The sequence below is a fragment of the Echeneis naucrates genome, chromosome 15, assembly GCF_900963305.1.
Source record: "Echeneis naucrates chromosome 15, fEcheNa1.1, whole genome shotgun sequence".
Lineage (NCBI taxonomy): Eukaryota > Metazoa > Chordata > Actinopteri > Carangiformes > Echeneidae > Echeneis > Echeneis naucrates.
This window is the reverse complement of record NC_042525.1, coordinates 6,634,971-6,653,693: the sequence shown is the minus strand read 5'-3', so window position 1 is coordinate 6,653,693 and position 18,723 is coordinate 6,634,971. Positions and strand designations below refer to the sequence as shown.

Below are 18,723 nucleotides of genomic sequence, written 5' to 3'. Positions count from 1 at the left end.
TGTGTGTCCCCCATTTGAGCGCTGCAGCTGCCAGCTGTCTTTGGAAAACAGCCTAATTTCGTCAATTTTCAGTAGTATAGAGATTCAGACAGAAGAGCACTCGCTGGTATTGATAGAAAAGCTGGGGCGGTGGAAATAGGTGGAGCGGGTGAGATCATTAAAAGATCCCAGTCAGTGACTCAGACTTTTATCTGCGAACACGGAGGAGGATCAAACCAGTCCACGCTTTTAGACACCACATGAAAACTCTCTCTCTAACACACATTCACACACTGCATATGAATAGGATTAAGCGCATCTGAGCAATAAAGAGGCGTAAAAAAGCCAAACCCTTTGAGGCTCCTCCGTCAGTGCGGCCCCCTGAATACCTTATATCTACCCAGAGGCTGATGAGAGCAGATGCAGGACCAGAGGCAATTCCTGCATGTACAATGGAGTGGTCTAGTGCCGTTCAAAAAGAGGCTTGTATCTTTCTTCAATGTTTGTTGGTGCCAAATAATGAGAGAAGCCATTGTCATTTTCCGGGTCAAAGAACCGGCGCTGCTAAAATTTTATCAGCCAAACACAGAAAGGCTCGTACACATCTTTTTTTTGGGACTTGGTAAATACAACTGAAAAGAAAGAATATAACAACAACAACGGGGGAGTTCCAAAACGTTAGCGTGGCAATGGAAATGTCATTAGTTTTGCAGGTATTTGGTTTGTAGCGTTTTGGACACAGTGAAATATTAACGTGATGATGACACTAGAGAGAAGGCAAAGGGATGACAAAATCACTTCACAAACTGCCAGCTACTTAGACTGGTACTGCAGCTGCAATATAAGTACACAAGACAGAGCTTAAGAGTGCAAAATGCAATAATTCATTGGCAAAAAAAAAGTTTAGCTATGATTGACTTGAAGCACTAAGTGCAAATCAACATGTCTGGGGTGTGCACTAGCTGTCTTGGTACAGAGAGTCAGAGCGGTTGCTGTTGCCCTTTAGCTGAAACACTAACAGATTTTACTGGCATTTAATATCCAAATGACACAAATAATGCTAATTTCAGACAAATCAATTCCTTATCTTACACCAATAACAGGTACTTTATGTGAGCTTTACCAAGCTGAAATTAAAGAAGTCTGGAGAGTGTTGCACTCTTGGCCAAAGGCAAAAGTGTGTCTGCTGTAATGTAATATTTCTTTGACTTTCACACAGCAAAGGTCAGATTTATTCACTTTCAAATCTGTGTTCAAAACTGGCGTGAATACGAATCAATCACAAAGGTTAACATCAGAAAAGACATTAGTCTGTTTGAGCTGGCCAGCAGGGACATATAATCTTTATGTTTATGTTAGATGAATGAAAAAGGGTACAAAAAACAAAAAACTGCTTTTTAAGCACTTAGTTTCCCATCATCAGTCTGTCCAAACTGAAATATGACCTCTCCTGACTGTTGTGATTCTGTCATTTTAGAGAAAAATCTCAACAATGGAAACTATCCAGATATTCACAGTTAAGGCATGTCTTCTTGTGATGCCAGGCTGAAGCCAATTTTTACTTGACCAGTAAAATATCAGGTACACGGTTCTGTAATCAAAAAATAAAACACAGTTGGAAATTTAATTTTAATAATGCTATGAATTTTAATGGTGGGATGATTGATGGACTTGCTCTGTTAAATAAACTGAGGAGACAACGTTATTGTTTGCCTCCATGAAGAGAAAAGTAAGTGAGTTTTTAATCTGCTCTTGTTTACTATGGAAAGCAGGTAATGGAGCTGCAAACATTAAAGCTGAAGATGAGCTTGTCTCTCCGGTCTCACATTTAATAACAATTCCCGGGGTGGGGGGTTGGTTTGTACTTGAGAGTTCGAAATAACAGCTTGTTTCAAGTACCAGAAAGGTCAAGTCAAATTAACTCTCCCTCTTTCTGGCCCGTATACGTCTCCGGAGCAGACCTGGCTCATGTGTGGAGGCAAGTGGCTGTCAAGGTATTGCAACCAATAGCAGTTTATTGGATTAATGGCCTCAGCTTGGTCCCCTGGGGCTGTAGGAAGGAGAAAATAGTTGCCAAATCACTTTTGCCATTTTAGTTACAATGCAGAGGCATATGGTGGCTGAGACTTACATTGATCTTTCATAGAGCCCTGAAACCTTTATACTCCCTGTTATATTCTAACTGATACTACACATTCAATACCGTTTTAAGAAAGAGCACAAATGAAAATAGCTGCTGGTGCTTTTTATAATGAAAAGAAAATATAATTTTCAAATAAATCCTATGTCAGGGAGATAAATACCTCTGTGAATTACTGTAATATATCTTTTTTGCAGAAAAGAGTAGCATGAAATTATGTGATAAAATAAACAACAAAATCTTCATTTTTTTTTTAAAATCAATTCAAGTCTCTAAATTATTGATGATTTATTGTAATAATTAGCCAATAATTTCTTAAACACATACATTCACTGGTCACAAAAAAAAAAAAAAAAAAAAAAAAAAAAACAGTGAGAGAGTTTACAGATTTTATAATCTCTCCAGAATCGACTAGAGGAAAGACAGAGATTGGCTGCCACTTTAAACAAGGGTGGGTCTCCCTTTAAATTACAACCACAGCTAATAAAGCCCAGCAACATCTATTAAATGCCATCAAGTTGCAATGCCTCTTGATAGCCCTTATAATCACACTCTAACCCAGCGGCCCACGCTTAATCAGGAAGACAGAGTCTCCATTAAATTTATCTCTCTCCAGAGGAATTGGCATCAGACGCCACGTTTCTCCTCTCCAATTAATGCTGTTTCAGAGTTACAACATCTGATTTGCAAACATTTGATTTGTGGTGCAGACGTGCAGGCAGGTCCAGTACAGGTGCTAAAACTGATTTTACACTGCTCTTTACGTGGGCAGTAAAAGCTACAAGTTTTTTTAAATGATGGAAGACAGACAGCAGACACAGCCAAAGAGACGCCGTTAATTAACAGTCCTGTGTTATCATCAGCAGGCTCAGCTTCGACGGCTTTTCCAAGCACTTTTTGTATGCATCATCTTCACAAACAACACACACACTGTATTTTCCAACGTCTTAGTCATTTACAAACATCAGAAATTCCCTCTAGGTGACAACTGCAACTACTTTCCCCGACCAGTTTGAGCCTGTTGGTTCAGTAATCCAACTGCTAACCAGCCTCTATAATCAACATCTTCCATCTACTCCTAATTAAAACTGCTAATAGGCAAGAGGAGCAAGACTGTTAAGGAATCCATCTTTATTATGCTTGTAACTGTCACATTACCCATAAAGAGCCAAGTTAATTTCCCTTCATTAGACAAAGAAACTGACCCTTGCACCCCAACTACTGGTTAAAAAGAGAAATTTCTCCTGGGAAATAATACTTCATGATCTCTCTAATGAATGCCGCTTGCTCCCTCTGTTGTCAAGTCACAGTATCACTTTTGAATTTTTAAGGTCTACTTAACAGGTAATGTAGCTCCAGGATACATCTGGATGAATTGTATTTTCATTTTTGCACCGGGCCGGTCTTGAACTATGCATTTTATGCATTTTTAAACTAGATTTCGTTGCGGTTCTGACACAGAGAAAGAAATGCGTGTGACATTATTCAAATTGTTCTCAATTGCTGTAATGATGGGGGCAGCATTTCCGTAAAAGCTTCTCTCCACCACTTGCATCTGTATAAGGTTATTATCCAAGCTTTCAGTGTGGGCATGAATTTCAAATATTGTTCGCTGTACTCCTTCCTGTGCTGCCATCAAAACTGTTTTAATGAAAGGAAATTAGACTCTTGGAAGTTGAATTTTCTGTGTGTTGGATGCAGATGAAACCAGCCTTTGAATTGACAAACCTGTGGGGACACGATGCTGACATTGTAGAGCCTCCAATGTTTCTGTAGGGGGAGCTGTGACCACATGTACACAGTGAGGACAATCTGACATGAAGACACCTCAGCTCAGAGTTTGGATAAAAGAAAAAAATAAAGGACCAAGAAATCAAACTGCAACCCAGCAGTGGAGCAAAAAGTGGGACAGCAGTGATGAAAGGTGATGAAATGACCCACATAAACTGAAAACACACGCACAATGCAACACACTTAAATACAAACAGACAGACACATTCAGTGGAGCCGTGCATCATGGCAGGTCTCTGTGGGGTGACGTCTCACCTCCTGCTCTCTTTCATGTCCTTTCTGTGGATATTATTAGAGCCCTGTCACATTTGAGCCACTAGCTCTTTGGTTTGATCTTTTCAAGGTACATTCTCCATAGTGAGGTTACAAAAAGGCCCAGAGAGTCCCGGGCGACCCTAAACAGCACTGGCAACGCTGCTAGCAGCCACATGGACCTATAGTGCCTTTATAAAAATGGAAAAAATAATCACTGAAAATTAGCTTCAAGAGCGGCTTTTTAGGTTATCTTAGGGTATCTCAAATACAAGGTTGTTGTTACTCCAGACTTTTGCTTTTGTGTCCATCTCCCAGCGAAAAGGTTTAAACCTCTCTGCTTTAAATCTCGTTTACCTTCCCTTTAGCCAGGTGTCTCATACTTCTTAAACCGAACCAAGTTATAACAGATGGATTAAGAGTGTGTTATATTATACAAAGGAACTTTGTAAAAACATGGAGATCTTTTTTCGCAGTTTCTCTAGAGAATGGAAATAAAACCATAGAGTTGCTTGTTATGCATTTGACCATTAAACGAGCAACGTCCGTCAACACATCTTCTAGAACCTTCTGAAGTCCTTTCTTTGTTTGATTTTGACTGAAAATCTCAAAGCCAAGGGCCAGATTCAGTGAAGATAGATAGATAGATATACTTTATTTATCCCAGGATGGGAAGTTGCAGTGAAATGTGTATTTTCAGTTTTGAGACATGCTAAAAATTAAGTATCACACAAATAGGAGACACTGACATCTTCTAACAGCAATCATAAGCTAAATTAGTATAATTAACTATTATTAGTATTGATGGAGTTTAGTTGGGTTTACTTGAAGCTGCTATGTGTGGATATGCCACAATATGAGGCTGCATTCATACATATAGTGCTCCAAGGCAGGTTAGTTTAAAACCAGGCCACTAATGAAGGTTTATTAATACAGGGAATCAGCAGTATCCTGAATTTCAAGCAAGCTCCACTGTTTTCTATTCCTCCCTGAATTTTTGGTATTCCTTTATTGATCCCTGAAGCTACAGATCTACTTGTCTCCCTCATTATTTGGGTCGAGACATTGAAAAGCCAGTATATTACTGCTGGTTAAAAGGGTTGGAGATGGAGCAAGGAGTAATTGGTGTTTCTGCATAATGCTTCAACATGCTGTGCCACGCAGGGGCCTCAAACCCGTTAATTTGTTTGAATCCAACCTCACTAACTGCCAGGCTAATCCTGTGACTCTTCATTTTGGCTATAGTGTGAAACTATCATCAGCTGATGAAGGACATGAAGGACCTGTTGCCACCTTTAAACTCACTCACTCCTGCAGAGACAGCCAAATTGTAACCCAGAGTACACAGGAGATTAAATGAGTAAACTAAACTCTCTCTATGTGACTCATAGTGGCACAGAGACGGCTGACACAAGTGTGAACATCCTTTACAAAAAATAAATAGGAGAAAAGCAATACACCTGAGACACTCAATTATGGAGAGATTTGGCAATATGAATCATGTTGCTTAAACATAACTGAGGCTGGCAGACTGAAATTGTGCAAAGGACTCTGCCTTTTGAAGTAAATAATTCAAAGTGAGGGAGCAGGTTCAAACACACAGAAAGTAACTAGTAGTTAAATACAGTTGGCAGCTGCACCAGCAGTATAAAAGTTTTTCTGGCATGTTTAATTTGGACCTCAATAATCATGTTGTCAGAAGGCTTCAGACCCGCTTGTTTTTTTTCTTTGAAGCATGCGCCGCCCAGCCGGGGTCGCTTTCAACGCTAATTAAACTGGTTTCTGATCAGTGGCAAACCTTACTTTCAACCCGCAATACAGCAGGTGGTTGGAGGCCTTGGAAAGGCCTTGGAAAGGCCATGGACAGGTGTGTGTGTGTGTGTGTGTGTGTGTGTGTTGTCAGCATTGTAAAATTTACATCGCCTCCATCGCCACTTCTCAACCTCAAACACGAGCACGCAGGCAAATAGTGAGCAGTCGCTGAGGGACGAAAATAGATCTCGATGCCCTTGTGTTCCTCGAAGCTGTAAAATGCACAACTTAGTACACTTGTTATGGGGTTTACAGAGGCTCTGTTTGCTTTATCAGCTGGTGATGGAATTATCAAAAATGAGGCAATTCATTATTCTGGTGACCCCTCCTCATTATAAGATCAGTGTAGGCAACATGGCTGACAAATGTCCCCTGAAATCACACCTCATTCTCCCCAGTGATTACTCTGAATTCCCACTGAGGAAAAGGAGAAAGGTGCTCTGCATAAGGGTTTCTCAATCAGCCTTAAACTAAAAACATTGATTCACCGTAGACAGTATAATAAACTCCATAACCTGCGATAAACCTGGTAGTCCTGATGTATTTTACAAACATTTCTGGGTGAATTCTGGGTGAATAGACGGAAAAACAGTCTACTGGAGAGAAAATGCAGTAATCAAAGCTAAAATTTCAGTGATACACAGATCTGTCAGAGAGCTGTCCTTAATGCGTGGAGTGATTGTCAATAGTAAGTACTTGGGCAAATGGAGGCCTGGGCATTGGCTTGATTTGAATAAGCATTGTGATCAAGTGGTTGTTCCGTACATGTCGTAGGCTGAGGGATGTGGACCAGTCAATTCCCCGAGGGGGAGAGGAGGTTCAGGCCTTCTGCATTCCCCCAATGGCTGTCGGCTCTCATCCATATCCACGGCTCCCTTAATTGCCTGATTTCCTGACCCACGTTGAGGGCTGGTGAGGGTGGGGGGGTGTAATAATGACTTACAGTGACATGCACGGGTAAGACTCTCTCCCTTGGTGAACCAACAGACTACAGCCCCATGACAGACCTCTTGATTTAATACTTCAATTAATTCCTCATGATAAACTCTCAAAGAGGACTTCTCACAGAAAATATCCTGGGTCTGGGTTTGGAAAGACTCCCATGAGACCACAGCACAATAAAATTTTGATAGGTTGGTTAATTACTGGACAGAGATTTTTTTTTTTTTTTTTAATTAGCAAGTAATTATTGGAGTCATTTAGAGCTGAAGCAAAATGATTTTCAATATTGATTATTCACTCAAGCCTCTTTTGAAAATAACCAAATTCTCAGATTGGAGGATTTATTTAAAGTGAATCTCTTTTGGTTTTGGATATCATCAGATTTTTGGGAGTTATTTTTAAAGTCACAGCTGCTGTCCATCTTTACTCTGTCGTCTTTTAGAAGAACCTATAAAACCATAAATACCTCAAATAGGCTTTTACATTTGTGTTGAGGTTTTTCAAAAGTAGGTGCCGCCTTACTCAAAAATATATATGACTATAACTGAGCACGCTTGAAGGAAACATAAAATAAGGAACATGAAATATCTTTTAAGTCACGTCCTCCTCAGCAGCTTGAACAGTTTGTATCATACTGTATCAAGACTTTTAGCACTTCAGGGCTTCATCAGTCAAGACTCATGGAAACTCATCATCTCGGGAGTCCACCATGCTTACACGTTGCTATTGTTCATTATTTATGAAACCCTCAACGCAGCAAACAACTGGAGAGATGGTCGGATGCACTTGCCCCTGGCCTCTGAGTTCCAAAGGAAATCAACTGCTTACATTCTCACAGTCATTAGTGATACTTCTGCAAGGCCAACAATAATCTATGGAATAAGAAAGACCTGACGAGGGAACAATCTACTGATGTGAAATTACCACTGGAGTTGCAACACATCTGTGTAATCATGCCTATTTCAACTAAGCATCTCCTTCTTTATGATGTGTGTTACCTCATAAACACAACTGATGAGTTTAAAAAGAGGGAAGTTTGAGTGAACACCGTGTTCGATGAGGATTATTCTCCTTTGAGCATCACAATAAAAAGATCAGCTGTCAAACAGGTGCCAGTATTTTTCTTTTCTCATGCAGAGGTGCCAACTCAGACAGTACACACCGCAGAGGAGGAGTGGGTGTCGCCATCACGTACAAATAATTTCATCCACTCTGGTTGTTTTTCTGTTACGCCTCATCTGTTTTTCTCTGACACATCTGCCTGGACTGTATGTTTACCCTATTAAAAGAAGAGAGATTGTGTACCTGTGTGCACTCTTTCATTATTCACTGTCTTGCTGAAACTTAGATGAACACGGATACCACTCTAATGTCTAGCATTAGCTGAACTTATTATAAAGCCATGCTGTCCAAAGGTAAAAAAAAAACCAACAACCCCAAAACAAAACAAACCACAGCTACACTACCTGGGCCTCTAATGTCAGTGATTGTTTCATTTACACAAAAATTGGAGTGGAATGATAAAATTGTGCTGCGTCAGTCCTGTGCTGGGCTATTTTTTGGGTTCAGTGTCCTACAGTTTCTATAAGTTGCTCAGGAACCAGTTAAGACACGGTCCAACATATTACCTCTGTATGACCAGGCGGTCCTGTTTGTACCAGTTTAGAAGCAACTTGAACTTTGAAAATCAACTGAGATTCGCGGCGTGTTAATGAGCAAGATCATTGGCGCTGGAGTTTTCTCCCCTGTGGACAGAGGCTGCTGGCAGCAGATTCATATTCACAGACCGGTGATATCCATCTTTTCAAAAGCACAGACCGAAATCTCTACAAAGAAGCAGTGTATAAAAAGTGTATATCCTAAGATGTAAAAAAAAATAAAAAAAAAACTTTGAAGATACTTTACCACAATATATTCACAATATCGTCATAGAAGGTTGGTGGTATGGATTTATGTGATGCTCCTATGGTACAACCAAGCACTGTGTCCTGGAGGCTTAGCTGTACTGTTTCCCCTATCACATCAGCCTGCCCTCCTCCCCCACAAAATCTCTCTTCCATCTCCAAAAGATAGCAGAAAGACAGCCATAACCGTAACTACACTGCCAGCACCACTCAGTGTCATTCGGCTCTGAGATCTGACAGGTAAACAAACCAATTAGAGTAAGGTGTTCTCTAAATGTTGTGCGCTGACACTTAGAAACCCCTGCCCACATTCATCATAAATGTCACATGCTGAGCTCACCCCCACCCCCTTTTTTTTTTTCCCGGCTGCAGCAGTGACAGAAACAGCCACACAAACAAGGACAGAGAGCTGGAATAGATTGAGGTTCATGAGTGTGAAGCAGATGGGGTGATTGATGCGACTGCTCCTCTCACCCCGCTGCAAAGATTCAGTCACACATACAGTGTATGAGAAATGCAGTGAATGTGTGAGCAGATGTTGCATGACTGTGCTGGGGCAAGAGGACAGTATAACAGTGTGTTGGAGGAAGCTGGTGGGGAACCAGACGACACTTGTAACAATAATGTTTCTATTTTTAAACCTTGGATTTCTGAACACAAACGGCATGTGGAGAGTCACGCAAATGGAGTTGAAGAGCAAGGACACTTGTTAAAGGCTGAAATACATCTGACTACGGCTTTGTACATCTTTGCAACCAGCAAGATCGTGTATCAGGTGCGTTTGTGCGACGCTGTGTGCAGCATTTCAACATCAGTGAGGGACGTCCAAATTGTTTGCTATTTTTTAAGTTACTTTCTATTTCACCTTTCACTATTCCTAAAATCCTTCACAACATCACACTGGTCTGAAATACACACTGAAGTCTAAACATAATTGAGTATGACTAAAATAAATAAATGTCATCTCTTTGGAACATTTGGTATCATTTTCATTTGTCCCAGGTTTCAAACAAATGTAATTTAACACTTTATGGATTAGTCACCCTCTCTGTACTCTGGATAACATGAGTCACTCTAATGCTGATGGGAGACTGTTGAGCCTGGGAGGGGAGCTGTACTGTACACATCATGTTTACTCACTTGCTTTCTGCCCTGCGTTCTGATTTGTAGGTGTTAAACTGACTCATTTTCAGTAATAACTCATTTGGCCTTTTTGTTTATTGAAAACAGAAAGACTGCGTAATCACGACTGCACAAGTACACTGATGTGATACGTCAACTAATGAGAATGAACAAAAGATATTACAAAAGAATAAGAGATAAATCAGATAATTTTCAATGATCTTAGATAATGTATCTTGCCTGATTTGTGTTAGGGGGTTTTGCCAGTTGCACTAATGTATCACCATGTACGAGCAATATGAGCAAAGTATGCATCACCTCATATTTGAAACATACAGTATATCTATACCTAGTTAGGCAGCCAGGGCTGAAGTAATGATCATTAATATCAAATATGTCTTAAAACAGTCTTACACGGACAGCTGTGACTCCTTCGCTGTTTGCAACCTTCTTTCATATTCCACAGTCATTTGAAGGTTGATTTATGCAGCTCTAATATGTCACTGTCCTGCTCTCTGCTGGAATACCTCGCCATCTTAATCAGCTGTCATGGAAGAAGTGTGACTAACACCTTCAGTGTTGGACTCCAGCGTCTGAGTCCTAAATGCAGCGAGAAGGTCATCTGCCAGTTGCACAGCGCAATTCAAGCCAATCACCGTTCATAGTCTCTTCAGAATATGAAAAAGCAACATTATACTGGAAAATAACGCTTGTCAGAGGAAAGGAAAAAAAAAATGTGCAGGATAGGTTAGGACGCTTAAATATTCTTAAGGGTTTAATATGGTTGAAAAATTTAAATGGAAAGAGGTTAGATTGCTTTAAGAGGTATGACAGGAGAATCCTTTTTGCTTTTACAGTTTTGTTCTTATTACATAAATGATATCTGCACTTACTTTTCTAACTGCTAAAAACAGAAAGATATATACACAAAAATAAAATAAAGCATCATCTAAATGAAAGGACTCATCAGCTTAGCTGCATTTGGTGAGGACTTGTCTTTGCATCGGTATAACAAAGTGGCATCAATACTCTTCTTTCTACTTCTACTTCTTTCAGTTAAGATGCCTAAATAAGCCTCCTAATTACTTGCACAGCCCCATTTACACTCCGCTCTTCCTGTTCCCAAGCAGCGCTCTTCTGTGGCTAACACAGACAATGACGTGCTGTGTATGGCCACAGCAGACCCTGGATTAATTACGCGGAGGTAGGAGTCATCACTTCACAACTTCTAATTAACCGCAGATAAGAGGAGCGAGGAGGAGAAAGGGATGACAGCAGGGCAGGATTTGACATTAAACTGGCAGGATTTCCATTACAAGGAAATGGGAGCCCTGAGAAGCACAGCACCAAAGCTGTAATTCAGCTAATTCTTAGAAAATCAAGCTTAAACGTACAGATTCTGCGTGTTATCGTGCAAACAGCATATCCATCACATCGCTCTTGGCAAAAAATACCAAATGATTCTTCTAATAAGCACCCATCTTTGAGGTAAGACTCAATCATCGCCACGACTCTGTGTTATCCCCACTGAATCGGTGGTGCTGTTCTTCTTCCACGCTATCCTGGCTCATCACCTCCACCACTTTAGATGACACAGAGCAGATACGAGCAGCTGAGAGGGGGTTTTGTTCTCCTTCAGTCTGGGAGAGCTGATTCTGCAGTTCCTCTAGTCAACTGGGCTCCAGCTGGAACCTCAGGAGCAGGTGTGTAATGATCCATGCACCCCTTATCAATTATAGATGTGATGTTACGCAACAGAAGCTGCCTCTACTGTAATGGAGACGGTTAAAAAAGAGACTAAGACAACTTCTTCAGAGGAGCCTTAATACCACAGCTTGGGTAGAACAAGAAACTAACTGTTTTTGAAAAGAGTGGAGAAAAATTATTTAAGGGCTGGTTGGAGCAGGAAAATGTAGTGATACTAGTACTTAGACAACCTCGCATACCTGTCGCTGTGATGAATCAGAATCTGGACGAGACACGTTCAAAAAATATCTCTTCCGCTGAAACTGTGTGCTTGATCCTGTCATTGCTCATTTTCTAGTATCTTTGGTTGACTGAGAGCTGACGCAGGATAATTTGTTGCTCAGAACTCATGCTCCTCCAGAGACAATGCCTCAGCTCCTCTGGTGAAGAGTGACCCTCCACTTCTATTGATACATAAACACCCGCAAGTGGGAAAGGACCGTATGTGCAAATAATCTCATAAATATCAGTCCCACTATCATATAACCCTTCTACATTAAATATTAAACACACTATGATGTTGAACTCCTCAGGGTGTATGATATTTTTCGGTGTCTTGTATGTTATGCATATCACTAAAACATGGAGTAGTGTTTTAAAAATACATAAAGAAGCTGAGGAGCAGTGCAGAGATGAAATCCTGCAGGGAAATTAATTGTTTACCTAAATACTGCTGTCTCCATCTCTTTTCTCTCTCCTTGCTCTGCCTCTTTGTGGATGATTGTGCACGTGAGCGCATATTTGAGTTTTACAGCAACTCCCGTTTACATAAGCCGAGGATCTTGTCCCTTGACTGAGCATCAGCCTACTTGACAGCACTGTGCCGCTCGGTGCATTTAGCGGCTCCGCTTGAAAAAAGCCAAGATGTAGATGAAGAGGATCAAGGTCGGGGAAGTTTCACTTCCTCTAAGTCAGTGAAGCAGTCAATGAATCTTTCTCTGTCTGCGTGAAACAAAGGAGGAACCGAAACGTCATTTAAATACCTGGTAAATATGGGAAGACTATAGATTTCTTACTGGACAGTCCCCTTAAAACTTATTGCCATTTATTTTTATTTTTGCTAGTCCACATTTCCCAGAGTGCTTTTCCAACGAATCTGCTAGGAGCCGAGCATATGCGGCTGCGCCAGCTGAGCTGAACAGAGTCACTGTCATTGTGAGCCCGTCCCTTCCAGCTGCCCTGCTACTGCCAGCAGTGTACAAGGCCACATGGGCGCCCTCCAACCTGCTCCGCTATGGAGTCTCACCATGCCAAAAAACCCTGAGCCCAAAATAGAATCCAATCTCATTTCATGCCTCGTGAAGCTCTAAATTTGCACCAGAGGGGATGCCACATTTGTGATAGATAGTGCGAGTAAATTAGGAAAAGTACAAAGTCTGTTTGTTGGACGAATGTTTCACTTCTCAGTGGAATTTGACAAACCTGCGGGGACTACTTCCCAAGCAAAAGAAAGGTCTTTCTATGAGGCTCTGAGGTAAAATAAGCTTTGATAGCATAATACTGTTCACGGAATCAACACATACCCTGAAAATCTACCTGAGCAACTCAACCAACTCTTCTTTTGATTAATACATTTAATCATAGAGAAGGCAGCACACACTTCTAATGTTCTGTTGGAATCATTCAACTCAAGATGAAGTTCAAGAGGCGTCACTAAAATAATCTTTGTGTCATGTGTCACCAAGACTTTGCAGGCAAAGAGAAAAGTGATCGCACTTGTTTTCCGTGTGTGAACAGAGCTTCCCTGGATCTTCACAGGCTAAATCTGCAACAGTGATATCAGATTCTGCAATGGCAACATCCCACCCATTTCTATTTCATTAACAAGGATGTGGATATGTTTTAATAAGAAAACATCTAATTTGAACTACCCCAAGGAAGCAATGAGATAGATAAAACATCTGCAACATCTGCAACAACGACCGCACCGGTATATATATATATATATATATATATATATATATCATACACTGGCTGATTTTTCACTCTTCAGGTGCTCCCATAAATATTTTATGGGATTGAACCCAGGTTAATCGTGGAGGAGTCTCCATGATAGTGTGGACTGTGTTTGGGTTCATTATTCCACTGCAGTATGAAAGATGCAGGCTTGGTTGGGATGTATTTGATTCAGCGGTGGTGTCCAACCCCAAAAACATCCCCAGGCTTGAATTTTGGCCCCTCCACATCTCATTGCGGGTGTGATAGGCCACAGTATAATCCTCCTCTCTCTTTTTTGTTATACAATGTCCTGTCACTGCTTAAATTTCAACACAACTTTTTTTTTTTGTTTGTTTTTGTATTTTCAGCCCACCCCAAGCAGTTGGCCTTGTTTCCCCTCCTGAGAAAGGACTTACAAACTGCTACTTGTCTGCTGGGACCACAACAAGAAAGCCTTCTTCTGACAGCAAGCCTGCTGATTTTAGTCTTGCGAGCTTTATTTTAAAAAGTCTGTATCTGTGATGAAGATGAATTTGAAACCTCGCTTAATGTATTTGATCTTCTGTTGTGGCCACATTTTGGATACCACTGATCCAAACCCCCCGTTAGACACCTATAGTCTATCAGGGAAGCCCCGATTTGCTGAGAATAAAAATTTTACTTCTGACGCTTTCATATCCTTTCTGTTGCAATACTAATGAGAAAAGTGTTGCCTCAGTACACAAATGAATCAGATACAATTATGGAAGCCTTGAGGACATTTTGAAGAAAGAAGTCAAGTTTGTCACTTTTGGAATAGTGTCGAATCTTAAACATTTCTCCTGCATTTTACATACTGTGACTTCCTGGATTTTTAAACATTTCTGAATGCTTTAACTTTGGGATTTTTTAGGTGAAAATATCAGATATATTTTGCATTCAAACTTTTTGGCTCCGCTGTATAGTAACTCAACATATTCTCTCCAGTAACCTTTCTCTACTCACCAGTGACCTTTTCTTTGATATAGACATCAATTCCTCCATCTATGGCCTTTTTCAGATGAGACACAAAGTGATTTTCTTTCAGGCTGGGTGCATGTTGGCTATTTTTGTGTGATGTCAATTTATTCCAGTGAGGAGAGAGGGGAGACAGATACAATGTGATCAAAAAGGAGGCAGTGAAGCTACGTGATATGCAGGCAGGTGAATAGATTGATAGCATGTTCCAAATACACTTACACCCTGAATGCAGAGCCATCCTGGGGTAAATTGGACAAACCTGTAAACCTACGCAATACAGTTTGAGTTTGCTTAGCAGACCGAATGGAAAGTTACTCAGACCAGTTTGATAAATGAGCAAGACTTCAGCTCAGTTACTCATGTAGTTAAACTCATAATTTAATGACAGCATCCTGAATGCTAACGACCCCTCTGCTCTCATATGCAGAATATTAAAATGATCCATTAAATCAGACAGAGAAGTCAAACCACAGCCAATCTTTCATCCCCAGGAGCAGTCACAGTCTACGACTAGCCCCACTCTTCCTCTCACTCTGCTTACTCCTTTGTGAAAGTGCATGTGCCAGTTTGAAATGGCAGGTGGTACCGTCTATTTGCCATCTATTTGCACCCTGCTGAGAAGTCCTCAGCCACCTGTCTCTCTTAAAACTGGCCCTCTACTCTTCAGCCAGCAGCCACTTTTGCTTTCTATTACTGTTTTTGATGTAGACAGGTCGCGTGCATGCGTGCATGTGTTTGTGTGTTTGTCGGAGGGGTGCTGTGGGCTGATTCTGTTCTGCTCAGCCATGGCATGCAACCACCAGGAGCAGCTGCCACTATAGGTGAGCCAGATGGGCTGAGAGCTGTGTTGATTTTGAACAGAGCACGTTTTTGTTTTACTTTATGTTAGATTTATTGGGTACAGCAGTAAGTGGCATGAACTCGATAGTTCCTGGAAGGCCAATTAACTGGAAATCCCCTGATGGGTATGAACACGGAAAAAAAGTCTGATGTAAAAGTGTAACTCACACTGAAATATTCTGTTTGCAATTCAGCTGTCACCCAAAATGTAACATTTTAGAAGACAGACTCTGCTGTATAACTCAACTGGTGGCTGTTTGCTCAGGTGAACATTTCTCTTCTGAACACAGGATGCGTGCTTTGCAGTTATCTCAAATGATATGAAATGTTTGGGCGCTTTAAGAGGAATTCGCAATTACGTCTAACCACCTGCATTTTCAAATTGGGATTAGAATAACCATATTCAACTCATCGTGTTAAATTGTCTGTGAAGGGACACAAAATAAATAAAATACATGTATTTCATCAACAGTAGTGATGTATATTAAGTGCTATTGCTTTAGAAGCCTTTTTTTTTTTTTTTTTTTTTAAATCAAATTAAAATAAACATCCCTCCCTCTTTAAAAACTTCAGTCACCACTGTCCCAATCTGCAGTGTTTAGATGTTTGGTGTTGCAGCTGTTTAATACTCCAAAAACTGATATTTTTTTCTAAATTAGCACTATATTCTAGCACCTCACACTTGCACAACAGCAACCACAATGATACTTTTATATGGTTATATGTTTTTATGCCATCTTGTGCAAAGAAAATTCCCTAAGGGAGAATAAAGGTTCACATCATCATCATCATCATATTGCCATCTGTCTCATTTGAAATTGACAAACAGAAATTGCCACCTGCTAAATCACAACAAAGTCCAACTGAAAGACTTGACCTCACGCCACCACACACGAGTGAGATACCAGGTGAAGCCAAAGAGCAAGGGAGGCAAGATGGTTATCCATCCCATCCCGGGAGCTGCAGCGACTATGGCTCAGGGTTTTTTCTGTTTTTCTATGATGCAAATAAACTGAAAGGATGCAGAAAAGGAAAACCACAGAGAGAAACAAAAAAGCTATGTCAACAACAAAACAAACAACAACAACAAAAGCTACCGTGAGCAACATTCCAAACTGCAGAGAGACAAACACTGGCTCCAATGTCTGCAACAACCAGAAACAACTAATTATCACCAGGGACATTTAGATGCAGTGGTAATGACAGAGATGGGCAGCATCAGCTCTGTTATTATTCACACAGCACACGGAGCACAAACCCTGGTGCTTTGCCTTCACTTGATGTCATGGTTGATACGGGGGAGTTGGGAGGTGGGGACATCATATCACCTCAGGCTGATAATAATGCAAACAATGATTTCCCATAATCCCTTTAAATCGCACAGTAACATGAAACCTGACCACGGGTTGGTGCAGATTAAAAACAGCCTGCATTATTGCATAGAGTAACTCCATGCACTCACACTGATCACCGGTCAGGTGGCCACACAACACAACAAAGTGCTGCTTAAGAGCTTTGTTTGCCTCACCAATCATTTACGCACAACCAGCTCCAGTGGAGTGTTTGTGGCAAGCGCAATCGCTTGGAAAGGTGAGCGCCATTAGTTCATACACAGCCTACCTGAACACATCTCCTATTGGACACCACATTGAATCAGTGCTCCTTACAGAAATCCACGTGTGTGTGTGTGTGTGTGTGTGTGTGCAAACGGACTCACTCTTGTAGCTGGCGCTCCAGGGCTGATAGCCATAATAGCCGGTGATCCGCAGTATCCGCTCCTCTATGGACGCGCTGTTGATGTCCTCGACTGAGCGGGAGGACTTGAGGTCCTCCTTGATGGCCTCGTCCACCACCAGGTACTTCAGCTGTCTGAGCTGAGGGCTGATGTCCGAAAGCCTTCTTGGGCTCACGTCGGGAGACTTGCGCATCCCGCTGGGAATGAAAGAGCAAAAAAAAAAAAAGGGGGAGGGGGGCAGATGGAGGGGGGGGGGTATTGGGGTGTTAGGGTTGCAATGCAAAGTAGGACCGATTGGTTCGACAAGGGTTAGCCTGCAAAAGTGTGTGTATGAGCTGATAATGTGAGAGCATGCACTGCCAGTGCAGTTCAGGGCCCCTGCAGCGCCTCTTCTACAGAAATCATCATCCTTCACTGGCCCTGCGCCCCATCAGCAACACAACAGAGTTAGAAAGACACTAAGCCAAAGTGACTGGTCCTGCAACTGTTGTATAGGCTACTATGCACCGGGGTTAGCTCCTACTGGAGGCTTATAGGAACTTGAAACTAATGAATCGATCGTGTGCGGTTTGCAGAGATGGAGGATCAACACTTGTGACAGCTCCGGGCGTCATACATGGGATCAGTGGAGCACAGCCACTGATCCCATGTTACCACACAGCAAAGATACACTCTCGTTATTGTCCACAGGGCCAAATAAACACAAGAGAGAATCGGTTAAAATTGCTTAAAAAAAAAGTGGTGTACCAGACAAAGTAGAACAAAGATGACCTGGAAGGCTCTCAGCTGTTATGAAACCGACATGTGGACGCAAAAGCTTTATTTATTGGCCCGTTAACATGGTAATATTTCTCCATGCAGGCCGTCTCTATAGAATTACAATCTGTCTCTAAACAATTTAAAATTACTGTAAAAACTAAATGCATTTAATGTGACTCACGGAGAATAAGTCTTTATATCTTCTGGATATTTATAACATTCAAAGTTCATTTTCTTTATGTGCGCGCAACAGGTGCGCCCTGCTCTCCTCTGGCTCCGTCGGTCGGCTGTGAGGAATTAGTAAAAGTTAAATGTCTTACATCGGCATCAGAGTAGTAGGAGGTCCAAGGTGGCACATACAGTCCCGGTGGGGCCGTCCGACCCGGTCCCACACCGAGCCCTCTCCATCGCCGTACATTCTCAAGGCCACAAAAATCAGGGCAGCTTACTGCGAGTCTAAATCCTCATCAGACGCCGACGGAGACCAGAACCGCCATCCTGCTCCTCCTTAGCCCCAAACACATATGCCTGCCCGCCTTTGCTCCACAGCTCAGGCTGCTCCAGCTTGGAAAGGATGCGCTCCGCTCCGGATGCCGCTGGGCCCTGGAGGCGCTGCAACAGCGCCATCTACCGGATAAACCTGCTCACTCCTTCACTAACCCCAACCCTGCGGGTCCGACATTCAGCTCGTTTCAGTCTGAATCCAGGATTTGGAGCACAGACTTCTGTCTGCAGCATCAGTGAGCCCCAAACAGTTTTACACA

General features: G+C 41.7%; 1 protein-coding gene across 1 annotated transcript in view; it reads right to left on the bottom strand.

Moving 5' to 3' along the window:
• The window catches only part of slc35f3b (solute carrier family 35 member F3b), a 39,997-nt gene extending 21,601 nt beyond the window's left edge, over nucleotides 1-18,396 (bottom strand). Inside the window, exons 1-2 of the mRNA XM_029521325.1 lie at nucleotides 18,280-18,396; nucleotides 17,183-17,397 (exon numbers count right to left, since the gene is read on the bottom strand). Coding sequence (XP_029377185.1) covers nucleotides 17,183-17,397; nucleotides 18,280-18,377 — 313 coding nt within the window. The 5' untranslated portion in view covers nucleotides 18,378-18,396. The remainder of the gene's footprint in view (nucleotides 1-17,182; nucleotides 17,398-18,279) is intronic.
• Nucleotides 18,397-18,723: the final 327 nt, after the last annotated feature.